The sequence below is a fragment of the Drosophila erecta genome, unplaced genomic scaffold (assembly GCF_003286155.1).
Source record: "Drosophila erecta strain 14021-0224.00,06,07 unplaced genomic scaffold, DereRS2 tig00000152-arrow-arrow-pilon, whole genome shotgun sequence".
Taxonomy (NCBI): domain Eukaryota; kingdom Metazoa; phylum Arthropoda; class Insecta; order Diptera; family Drosophilidae; genus Drosophila; species Drosophila erecta.
Genome location: NW_020825211.1, coordinates 1,921,250 through 1,934,301, shown reverse-complemented (window position 1 = coordinate 1,934,301; position 13,052 = coordinate 1,921,250). Strand labels below are relative to the sequence as shown.

Here is a 13,052-nt window from a genome sequence, read left to right as displayed (position 1 = left end):
GCAGGTTCCAGAGATCTTGAGATCTGGCGGTTCCGAGTTCCTAGGCTCCCGAGCTGCGACTTTGGTGGCGTTGGCGTTTCCCCTGGTAATTTAATTGAAAGTGATGATCGTAGCCCATCCATAAAGTGCTTACCCATAGTTCCCATTCCCATCCTTGGGCAAGTTCAAGTTCACCGACCACGCGGACTCCTTTTCGCTCTCGCTCACTCACTCTTCATCGCTTGCCCTCCTCTTTCACTCAAAGAAATTACAGTGCACACTCGCGTTAGTGGATTTGGTTTAGGCATGACTAACAATCATTACACGCAGTTGTTGTCATTCGACAAACACAATTCAGATTACACACAGTGCAATTATTCGAATCATCATGCTCAATATTAAAAAAAAACATTGTTTTTTGTGGGAAAAAGAAGTTACTTTGGATTGAAACTTCAATGAAATAGTAATAACTACTGTATAGCTATTTCTTTGAGTGAAAAGTCTTTTCTCTTGCTCGCCAAAAGTGCGTTGGATTCCTTTACATTTTGTTGGCTGGTTCTCTTCAGTTTGCCCACTCGGTACATTGCACCTTTGGTCCCTGTGGTTTCCTTTAGTGTCGTCTTTCGCTTTTAATGCATTTTGACAGTGGATTGCTAATCGGCCAGGTATTCGCAGTCCACCTTATAGCACCTACCATATACACCATCGCACATCTACATGCATATACCATACGCAGTCGCATTCGTGTATTCACATTCGCATTTATATTCGCATTCACATGCGCATTCCTGTCGCCGTTGTCACTTCCTCGCCGCACCGGGCTCCGCCCTCTTGCTATCACGCACCTGATGATAAACAGCTCGAATTTTGATAATTTGTGGGAATTGTGCTGGGCGAATTGCTCAAATGGCTAATCAGCTGCTTGTTAGCACATATACCCCCTCATATGCGCTATCTTCGCAAGGAAATCGGCGGTAGAAATTGGCTTTGTCTCGAGCTGTATCGCATGCCAAAAACCGAAAGGCAAAAACACCAAAAAACTTAAGTCTAAAACCACAACCGCAACATCAGCTCAATATTAGCTCAACCACAAGTGCACAGAGAGAACATTTTGAAGGAGTACTAACATTTCTACTAGTACATTTGATTGAATAAACCGTTTTGTGCTGTGCTCTTAGGTATTCTTAAGATATGCAATAGATATTTACTTACAGATACTGCAAGCATGGACAATTATAATCTATATAATCTAATGTAATATCTAGAACTATAACGTGCCCCAATTTTCGCTCTGTGTGCGTGCATCACCGGATTGCTGATAGCTGGAGAATGTTTTCTGTCATTACCTGTGTCACCCCCTCCTCTGCGCTACCACCCCTCCTCGTGCAATTTGCGGTTGTCACAGCTATTAGCTTTAGATAGTCCACTGTGCCGGTCTTATCAATGGGTTACTTTCGCTGACCAACTAGTTCGGCTGGCCAGGTATCTGTGTTTGCCATGCCAGCATTACGATAGCGATCGTCAGTGGCTTACCTCGCTAATGATCCTCTTCGCTCAGCATGGGAACATCGCATTAAATCCAGTCATATATATTTTTTTTTGGCCTTTTGGCTTATCGCGATGGTCATTTAAATACACGTTTGTATGTATCGTTGCGAACCCACCATATACATACGTATGTGCCCAGATATTCTTGGGGTAATCTCACCATTCCCTTCCTTCGAGCTCTTTCCACTTGATATTTTTGTACCAGCTCTAAGAATCAATTTATAGATCATATCAATCACCAAGCTAAGGATGTGGCTCAAGGCAATTTGTCATCTTAAAGAATAATACTGATGATGCCAAAGTGACCTCTGTGGATATCAATTTATTGACTGCTAGATGATCACACTCTAATAAAATCGCTATTGCTGCCGATGTTTATTGACTATGCTTATAAGTCCTTAGCCCTACTGAATGATCTCAGCTAAATTCGCCAACGAACTTTTCTCACCCACACACGAAATGCCGCAATGTCGAGTCAAAATTATTCGATGGCAAAAAAAGAAAAAAAAAACAGAGATTAAATAACGAAATAAAATAAAAATAAAAATGGCCAAAAAAGTCAGCTTTGACTAATGCGCTGCATTGGCGGTGCGATCAGTTTTTGGCGATCAGTTTTTAGCACCAGTTGAGTTTCCATGTGGGCGCAGCAGCAGCCAAAATAGTTGGCCAAGTCGCAAAGTCTGAAAGTCGCACTCTTGTTTTTGTTTCGGCTTTGTTTTGCTTTCGGCTATCAACGCTAACCGCTGCGCCCAACTGTTCCAATAGAAAGCCAGTTAACAGCGATCCGCTCCGGTTTTCTGCTCACTGTTTTTATTTTTATTTTTATTGTTATTTTTTTTTTTTTGGGAAGGGAGCCACCGAACGACGATCGAGGATGGGAATCGATCAGTTGATGGGCGAATCGTAAGCGGCTAAATATAGATTTCGACCATATTTGCTGGCAAATATTGGCCATGAGTGTGCGGCGAACTGAACCTGCCTCAATTCAAGTGGCACGGCATCTGTATCTGGGCCCCCATATCTTTATATACATATACATATGAGTATTTGCGAGTGAGTGCACGTGTTTTTGTGGCAGACGGCAGATCGGGCAACATGTCACCCCACGCGACATGCCACATACTACATACTGCATACTACACATGCTACATGCAACATGCCACATTTCTCCATCAGCGTTTTCGTTTCTTTTCATTTTTCGCGTCAGCATTCCCAGCGATCTGATGTGGACTACCAAGCTCGAGCTCCCTTAATAAGTCTTAATCTATATGTCAATATTTTCTTGTTTAGTTTCCAAACACAGATACACACGGCCGTGTTGGATCCGTATCTGCATCGGTTTCTGTTTCTGTTTCTGTAAATGTATCTGCATCTGTATCTGTGCTTGTGAGCGCAGAAGTATCTATATTTGCTGTGTATCTTCTGGGCCAGCCAATTCTCCTTCGCATCCACATCCACATCCATATCCATATCCACCTCTTCCTGGTTGTGCCATGCCTCACATCTCGCATTCAGACAATGCCCGCGTATTCATAAACAAGGCCTTCGCATTCGTAGTCGCATTCGTATTCGTATTCGTAGTCGCATTCGTGGTCGAATTCGAATTCGCCCGCCTACTGTCCCTCATCTAGTTCGCCTCCTTCTTCGTTGGACGCCTCAAGATTTCAGCAAGTTGGTGCCACTTCTCGGTTGCCATGCGCTGCAAACAAAATGTTTCCATCATACCCAGTGATCCATGCGTAAATGTGGTATGCGGCTCCTGGGCCCAACATGCAGTAAAAGATCTTGGTGATTCCCATTCCCAATCCAAGAAACATAAATTTGTATTTTCCAACCCAGTAACAGTTTTAGGAACCCAGTTTCCAAACGTTTTCGTACTTGCGCACAAATATTTCTGAAACTATAAATTCATTTGTATTCAAAGTGTCTTCCTGCATTTCGTTGCTCACCCATAGTCTGTGGACACGTAGTAACTAATGGGTATCAATTAGTCGGTGCCCTCTAGCCAACCATTCTGACTTGTTGTTTTTTTTGGTGCGTTCTGTTTGCCCACGGCTGCTGATATGATATGATATGTATGGTTGGGTTGGCTGTCCTGGTTGCGTCTGTTGTCCGTGCAAACTGTCGTCATTGCATTGTATCTCCGTCAGTTTGGTTTGTTGGTTTGCTGGTTTCTTGACTGTTCGCTGGGTTTTCACTGGCCGTAGTTTCTAGTGTGTCTCGAGGAAAGTAAAAGCTGCATCTTTGTCCGACCGGAAAGCTATCGACAGGCGGTGGAACCTATCTGTTAGGTACTAAAAGCAAACTTATGCGTTTGCTCGATAACTGACCTTGGTCACAGCGATCTGCATTGCCCGTATTCACAGATATAGATACGCCGCAATGTATACATACATATATATGTGTGTGTGTATATTTTACGGCAGATAAAAGATACTTTACTGCATATCGCATGTCGATTGCAGTGACGCCAATGCAATTGTGCAGATTAATTAAAGGGACACTTGTTGTTCGCTGATTGGAACCGTTGGGCTGACCCACATGCATTTCAATTGGCAAGTGGCACTCTGAAAAATACACTGCCAGAAAGTGGGGGAGCATCGCCAAAAGCAAAAAGTCTTGTTAATTGAACAGCAGCATGATGTTCTTTCTAAATTGATAGGCAGGGAAATGCAAACTACGGACTTCGTTTTCCCAGTGCAAGCATATATAGTTCAGAAATCAATTGAGAGGCAACAAACACGATCGATTTCGCCTTGGCGACAAGATCACCTTCGGCCCAATTGAGATTGAAAGGCCATCCCCATCAATCCCCATCCAACCATACCATCCAGCCCATCGTCAACATCATTAAGACAATCATCATCATAGAAGAAGATGGAGCAAAGTGTGTGGCTCTCGTTTTGTGTCTGGAAGCCCAGTAAACGGGCTTATCATTCAATTTACACTTGAACGCTGGTTTATCGGAGAAACGGGCACAAAGGCCAAAAGAAGCAAGCGATAAAGATTCTACTCTTCCGAGAAGATTAGACGTGTATACCCGCCGAAATCTTCGAGCGTTGCATGATTCTCGCTTAATCGTATCTCAGAATGAGCCCAACGCTTTAATATCACACAACACAACACAATTCATTTCAATTTCACGCTGATATTTAACCTTAACACAAATTCAATAAATAACCGAGGCGAAACCGAAATATTCATAACAGCGGATCGACATCAAGTTAACCCATGAGATCGATCCGATCGACAGACTCGTTAGCTCTCATATTGATTTCGTTATTGATATTTCATGCTTCAAATATTTCTGTCGACTCTTCTATCACATTTGGCTAATGAGCTCCCAAAGCGAAGTGGTCAACAAAACGGCCGAAAACAAACCAAAGACCAGTTTAGCCAGGCATTAATAAAAGATGGTAGCGTGTTATCTCAAAGGCAGTTTATTCATTACAAAGTTGGTAAAATATTTAAGAAGCAACAAGACGCTACAAAAAATTGAATTTACCACCTTTGAAGTAGAATTAATTACCCAATTCCTTGTTGGCCAGGTGCAAAAAGTTATTTGTTTAAATTAAGGCGCATATACTTAGAGAACAATGTATCACATACTCGGAATTATATATCATTTTTCGCCAAGAAATTCTATATGCCACCTTGAAACTCTGCTAATTTTGTGTACCATTCCATTTTGAGTACGGCATTATCCTCCTCCATCGCTATATATCTGATCGGCAATTTATGTGGCAAATAAATCCAAATAAACAGCTTGAAGACGATACGCTCATTTTGTATGCACTTAAAGCCATTGTGATTTGGAGTTGGGGTATACCCCATAAAAAGCGGTGAAAATGTGGGGGGGTTGGGCAGGTGGACTGGATCGTTGACTTGTATTTTTTTCACGCTTCTCGTTTGATTGCCAGCGATTTTGAGTTTGAGTTCGAATGCATTTCGGATGGAGTCAACTGACTTCTGGTTGCTATTCGTCAGATATGCTCTTATGTACTCGTATATGCACGCGTATCTTGTATCTGAAATTTCATTTGCAATTCAACTTCCGTCAACTGGCCGAGGAATTTCGTGGCTTTTTGAGCCAGTTCAGCATTTAAGCCATAAAATGTGGAAAAATAAAAAAATAAACACGAGGGACAAGTTAAGCGGACAGATGGAATGAACTGAAATGAAATGGTTATGTAAATGCAGAAATTGAAATGAAAATGTAATTAATGAGCATAAAATGCGGAAAATTGTGGAAAAATACGTGAAACGGGTTTTTCATTTTATTTCGGTTTTCAGTTTCATTTCGGCTTCGGCTTCAGCTTCAGCTTGAGTTTCTGTTTCTTTTTTTCCACATCTACATCGGAATTATCGCCATGAAATGCGTAGCGGGGTTAGGGCATTGGGGTTTTGGGGCACGGACATTGTCAAACAAACTTGGAGCCAATGTTTGGACAGCCAGTCGTCGTCCACGGGTTTTAATTAAAAAACGTATGAATGTATCTTGCAGATATGTACATTCACTTTCAGACAGTCGCGTAGTAAAGGTTTTTTTTCTTTTCGCTTTTGTATAGTAAATAATACTCCATTATTCAGTCTGAGGGTCGCAAAAGTTGGCAGCTTTCTGAGTCATAGTATATGCACATAAAAGGATGTTCCTTAAAAGTATCTACAAATATACGTATGTATCCTCCTTTGCAGGAATAGGGCTAAGATCACAAACCGTCTTGCCAATCCCCTACTTACTATCAATTACGATTGGGAGTACACTCCCACCCATCCATTCGTATTTCATTTCGACCTCATTACTTGCAATTTGATTAAATGCGAAATCTATGCAATCCATCCAACCTCCAGGTCGCCCACTTACAAAAGTACCCACTAAAATCCATAACTCTTTTTCTACATATTTTCTGCCCACAGGCAAAGGAGCACGTACAAACCCAGGAATCCAACTTCCCCGCGGATCGGTGACCATCACCTGTCGTTAATTAAATGTCAACAGATTTGAAAGGCGGGGAGAAGGAAGATTCAGACGAGTCCGAGGAGCCAAATGAATTGGAGTCGGAACTGGGACCAAACGAGCAAGCCAACGAAATTGTGCAAAATGTTTGCCCGTCTGTCAGATAAATCATAAGAAACAAGAAACAATACAATTTTGCGGAGGAGACATCTGGATATAAAAGAGAAACAAATCTCAGAACCAAAAGATACATACACATATAACATCAAGGAAAAATGGTTAATGCGGTGATGGATGCCATTGCGGTAAGTGAAGTGAAAGGGGCTTTAAATACAGATTGATCACTGGGAGCTTGCTTAATTTAATTTGCAATATTATACTGAATAATTTGCGATTCTCGTTTCGTTTTTATGATGCCTAAATTGAAATTGCCGACTGACTGAATGGAGCCCCCCATTCAATTCCCCTTTCCAATCCCCGCCAGCCAATTGAAGTTTTGTTTGTACTTCAAACAAGACACTCTGCGGTTGAGTTTCGTTTTATTTCCTTTTTTCTGGATTTGTATTTTTTGATTTTTTTGCTGCTTTGCCCACATTTTCAATTTGAATTTGTTGGCTGTGGCAATTGCTCAATTGGCTGGCTTGTCTATGTCTTTGTCTCAATCCCTGTGTGCGTCTGTGTGTGTGTGTTTCTATGTGTGTGTGGGAGTGTGCTTGTGTGCGAATGTGGCATATTACATGCTAATCCATATGTTTAAGTTGATTTCGCGTTTCGCTCTTTTGCTGCCTGCAAAATGAGGAGTGTAACGGGGCGTATACGCAATAACAAGGAAAACAAGTCCTTGGATGGCAGAAATGTGTGTTAAATCTATCAGCACTTACAGATCGGCACAAGCAGCTCTTTAACTATAAAATCCATTTTTAGAATTCAAATATTTTCATTTAACCACATCTTTGATGCCTTGATGGGTAGATAAGCCATTTAAGCCAACGTAGATTTGTAAATTCTGATCATACATAAATAATTACAAAATATTGTTATTACCTTATATGGCAGTACCTCACAGACACCCAGGTTTGCAATTATTTTGCAGCGATCTTCGCTTGCTTCACATCAACAATTCATTTCTCGATTTTTTCCATTTCACTCTTTGCCCAGCATTTGCATACAACTTCTGCTGCCTTTCAGGCCATAACAAAAAGCCTCAGAAAAATAACAAAAAAAAAAAAGAAAAATTCAGAAAAACCATAGAAATATTTATAAATACCGAGCAGAGGAAAAAATTAAAAAAAATAAATAAATAAAAAGACAAAAAGCAACAGAAGTGGAGATCAAATTAGCACAGAGCGTGGGAGCCGGTTTGCTTTTTGGTTGACGTTGCCTTGCTGCTTTTTTGGCACTCGGGACATGGTTAACGTTAACCATGATGTTGCACATGGGGCACCGCAGACATGGGTGGCAGGTCTCAGGGGGTTGGGGGGGGGGCTGCTTTTTCTTGGGTGGACCGGCGAAAAACCCGTTTTGATTGCATTAGCCGAGACAGTGGCGCGTAATTATTGGAGATCGAACACAGAAGTGCGGCCTCGCCGCAGACCGCCGGAAGTTAGGACCAGTCGGACAGGTACTCCAACTCCAAGGGGCACCCAACTTCGCCTCCAATCCGCCAGAAGCCTCCAACTCCAACTCCAACTCCGAGTCCAACTCCAGTTCCCAAGCCCAGCCCAACCCACTGTTTGTGCTATGAAAATTCCTCACGAACCCAGTTGCGAAGGCTAAGTCCAAGTGCCACCGATTCTTGCACTCAAAGAAATATTGTACAAGCTCTGGAAATCAAAATTACGATAAGTTATAGCAGCCTAATTGAATTGCCTAATTTGCCATTCATTTTTATAGCTCAAGATACGGTAACGAATGGAAAATTGTCATATTTGCTTGGTAAATTAATTAAACAGGCAGTAATAACTGGTTGGTGGTTTTTTGTGCACTTCAATTGCATTACAATTATGATCGATTGATTGTGCATGAAATACTAAAGAGGAAGTGCTTTTAAAAAATACATTTTGCCAAAAGCAGTCTGTACTGGGCGGAAAAGAAAATAAGTAGGCGTTTTCTGGACAATCCAAAAACTTAAGTTTAAAATTTCACTGCAAATTCTTGCTATAAACATGTTAACCATGTTTTGAAGATTTTAGAGTTTTTCAAGTGCTTCCACGATGATTTCCAATGAATGGGCTTCATAATGATCTTAAGCTGTTGGTCAACGTCAGTGATTGTGTTATTGGGGATACCATAAAGTCATTTTTGAATTTTCGAGGCTTGTCGAACTTTGCGTTAAACCGAAAATGTTTGCCATATCATTGCAGCTGCTCAGCTCGCTGGCCAGCGATTTGGACATAATGCTAAATGATCTTCGATCGGCGCCGAGTCATGCTGCAACAGCAACAGCAACAACAACGGCAACAGTTGCAACTGCAACGGCAACAACAACGGCGAACCAGCAGCAGCAGCAGCAACATCATAATCACCATAATCTTCAGCACATGCAATCAAGGCAATTGCAGGCACATCATTGGCAGAGCATTAACAACAATAAGAATAACAGCATTAGCAACAACATCAATAACAATAACAGCAATTATAATAACAATAATAATAATAACATTAACAAGAATAATAATAATAATAATCATTTGGCACACCCACCCTGCCTGATCGATATTAAACTGAAGTCAAGCCGATCGGCAGCAACGACAATAACCAATGCAACAACCGCCAATCAGCTGCAGCAGCAGCAGCAGCAACAACGTCGCCGTGTGGCACCCAAGCCGCTGCCACGCCCACCGCGACGCAGCCGCCCAGCGGGGCAAAAGGAGGTGGGGCCGACCGAAGAGGATGGGGACACGGATGCCAGTGACCTGGCCAATATGACGTCACCGCTGAGCGCCAGTGCAGCGGCCACGCGCATCAACGGCCTCTCGCCGGAAGTGAAGAAAGTCCAGCGGCTGCCACTGTGGAATGCGCGAAACGGAAACGGAAGTACAGCCACCCACTGCCACCCGAGCAGCGCCTCTGTGCAACGCCGTTTGCCCATCCAAAGTCATCAGCAGCGAATTCCAAGCCAGCGATTTCATCACCAGCGACTTCATCTTGGGTAAGTCTCCCTAAAAAATCCGCTTCTATGGTTCGATCTCTGGGTATATCAATAGTATTAAGAATTACGCTGCTGCATGTGCAGGAATTTCGTCGATGAAGTGCTTTTACCACACTCGCTGCTAAAAATAGCACTGGAGTTGGGGAAATCTAAGGGAACTGCTGCCCCATTTAAGCGAAAGTGGTTGGTCAAAACAATAATTCAAGTTGCAACCGTGGCCGTCGTTCGCTGTTGTTCTTGGCCATAATAAAGGGAATTCTGTTTTCGCAGAATGAAGCCAACTGACCAGAGGAAGTTGAAGTTGAAGATGAAGACGCAGTCGGAGGCCTTGGGCCCCTGGAAGGGTTAGCCATGTTGGCAATGGGCTGTGAAAGGTTTATGCTCCGCTGAGCGCTTCATGGGAATCGGTGGCATGCTTCGGTGGCATCGAAAAGAGCTCCGTAATGGGTTAAGTCAGGTCAGTTTAACCGTCGGGTGGGTGTGACGGCTGAATCATCAACGTCACGGTCACCAGTTGAACGCGGGCTGGGCCAAGTTAGGATCACTTCGAGGTCACCGCCGGATGTAGTTTGTTGTCAAGAAAGTCTGCTTCAAAGGGGTTGCATTTAAAAATCGTGATGGTGCATGTGGCTAAATAATATTGTTCTACCATTCAAATAGTCCAAGTACAAGCTACGAATGACTTCCAACTAAGTTAATTCAAATATTATTTTTAATGGCTTTATGATTTAATGACTACAAATGCCACCCGATCAAGTTGCAAGCATATCTGCTGCTTAATCGCAAGTGAATTAAGGATAGTGCCTCAGATTTTTCGCTTCTCAGTGCTTGGTGACAGCATGACGAGGGTGCAGATCGGGGTCACCACTCCGCTCGACACCAGCCACATTGTAAGCCATGAAAACCTCAGCCTTAACCTTTCCATTAGCCACTCCTCCAGCCCAAAGATTAGACGACTACTGCTGCTGCTGACACTTGCGGTTGTAAGGGGCACAAAAAGCTATACACAACTATAATGTGTAACATGTATATCGATATTTTTGGTAATCCTCGTAAGCGCAATATGCTTAGCATATAAATTATGAGGCCCGTCCAACCAAAAAGTGCCCCTTTCTGTCGACCTTCCATGTGGTAGGTTGGCAGTAGTTGAAGAAATTTCGCTTGAGAAAAAGAAAAACAGTGGGCAAACGACAAAACGAGGGCCTGTAAATGAAGTGTTACATTTTATGTGGCAATCCGCAATGTCGGCGATGACAAAGAACCAAAGACAAATACAAGGCTCCATAAACTTGAGTAAATATGAATATGTCTAACTCGGTGGTTGGTTGGTTGGATGGTTGGTTGGTTGGTTGGTTGGTGGGTGGGCAAAAGGACTTTTATTTTTTGGTAGGAGAGGGTTGCGAGCCAATGCCACTTTCCATGGCTCTGTTGCTTGTTGACAGGCGGAAGAATCATTTCACTCCCCCTCAGCCTGCTGGTTACAAAGGGTTGTGACTTTTGTGTGTTTAGCTATTTATTAAATTTGTTTGCCAACACACAACTGGTGGTGTGGGTGCTTTTATCCAAGGGTGAGCCCATAAGGACCCGCACGAACATGAGCTGCGTAACTAATTTGCTTAAAGTGCACGATGCCCCATCAACTCAGTTTCAATGGACTGTGGCACTAATTTGTAGTGTTGTGTAGTGCAATTAAAAATATATGTACACAGTGCAACATTAGAAGATCGATACCGATAATGTTGGAAAATACTTTGAGAATTTAAAATCAAAGAATACCATTTACAATGAAGTTTGCTAATTGGGGCTTTTGGACTATTTGTCCCACTGTACCGCGCTGAACCGCAGAAACTTTCTGTTGAGCTCCCCAAGTGTTTGGTGGTCTTTATGCCCGACCCCAGCATTTTGGCACCGAGAATTGATGATGTCTAGGACCGTCTATATATTCTCTTATATGTCTTGCCCTCCACCATGGCCATCATTGCCATCACCATCAGCATCAGCATCATCATCATGATGGGCTTGATGATTGTCAAAAGTTTGTGCAATTTGAGCGTTTTAAGTTTGTCGCTGTCAACGGTGCGTATGCGTGTCGCAGTAGACAGAACGGCTTCAAATGCGACAGGTGTTTGCTTTATTAACTAAAAACAACTCGGATACTCGTACTCCTCCAAAATGTCTGTCGCATCCCCGAAAAAGCGTCGTTGGGAAAAGGCTCTAATGCGGCTGACATGTAAACAGATTAACATAATTAATTTATTTGCATCTTGCTCAAGGCTGTCATTGCCTAATCCGCAACATTTTATACCCTTTCCACGGGGTCTAGCAGCATTCTGGAACATTGGCAACATTTTACTTATCATGTACTATCTTATTTTGTTATTTTTTTACTGTAAGCGGTGAATAAATAGAATATATATATTTTATTTTTTTATTTTTGTCTTAATCTAGTATTTGATATTAGGGTAGTTGGGGTTTCCATTTGAAGGTATTAATTTTTGCCACCGCAATTGACCAAACTAATTTAGGTTTTTGTCAAAGAGATCCAATTAACTTTATTAAGCTGTGGAAATTAGTTAAACCCAAAGGCACCGTAGATACCGTGGAGAAAAGTATCTCGTGGATAGTATCTAGACCATGAATGCGCCCTCATCAATGCTTGTTTTGTCATCTTGAAAGTCGACCAAACGAATGGATATGGTGGGATAGGAATGATCGATCATTTTTTTTTTTTTGCGAATAAAGCCATAAGCATTTTTTGATGATCTCTGGGCATAGAAATCATGACCTGCTCTCGAGAGATCTCTCTTTGTGTGGATATCAATCATATTTAGCATACAACTGTCTGTCCATCACTGACCGAATGAAAACAGAAATTGAGTGACTGGTTGAGCCATGGATTTCGATTTCGAGGTTCGCACTACAATGCCATCTAGATGGACGTCAATTGAAATCTGTGATTTCGCAATTATGAAATTTCATGACTCCGAGTCCTAAACGCCAAGTATTCAGCACACATATTTATCGCACATTTGCCACAGACTCTCTCGGTAAATTTCCCCAGACAATACAATGACCAAAGACATAAAAAACAAAAAGAAAGAACAGAGTCCACTAAACAAAGTGTAAAACATTAAGAAGAACAACAAAGAAATGGAGGAGTGTGGGAAATATGCAAATTGAAAGGACCTACAAACGAAGAAGAAGAAAAAGAAAAGGCATTCAAGACCATGAGGGAAACAACTTTCGAGTGACGTAAATTGCATATTAAATTTTACATTTTTCATATTTATGCAGCTTTGCCGGGGCAGTCGTAAAGTGAAAGTGACTCCAAGGGTGGGTGCTGTGGGTATGGTACATGAGTACAGTGGGGTCAGTGGAATTGGAGGTGGAGATGGAGGTGGAGGTGGAGCTGGAGTT

The 13,052-nt window shown here is 42.2% G+C and overlaps 1 protein-coding gene across 1 annotated transcript in view; it reads left to right on the top strand.

Annotated features, from left to right (window-relative positions):
* The window catches only part of LOC6551409 (protein sprint), a 92,377-nt gene continuing 79,325 nt past the window's right edge, over positions 1-13,052 (top strand). Inside the window, exons 1-3 of the mRNA XM_015155560.2 lie at positions 1-85; positions 6,445-6,789; positions 8,848-9,635. Coding sequence (XP_015011046.1) covers positions 6,760-6,789; positions 8,848-9,635 — 818 coding nt within the window. The 5' untranslated portion in view covers positions 1-85; positions 6,445-6,759. The remainder of the gene's footprint in view (positions 86-6,444; positions 6,790-8,847; positions 9,636-13,052) is intronic.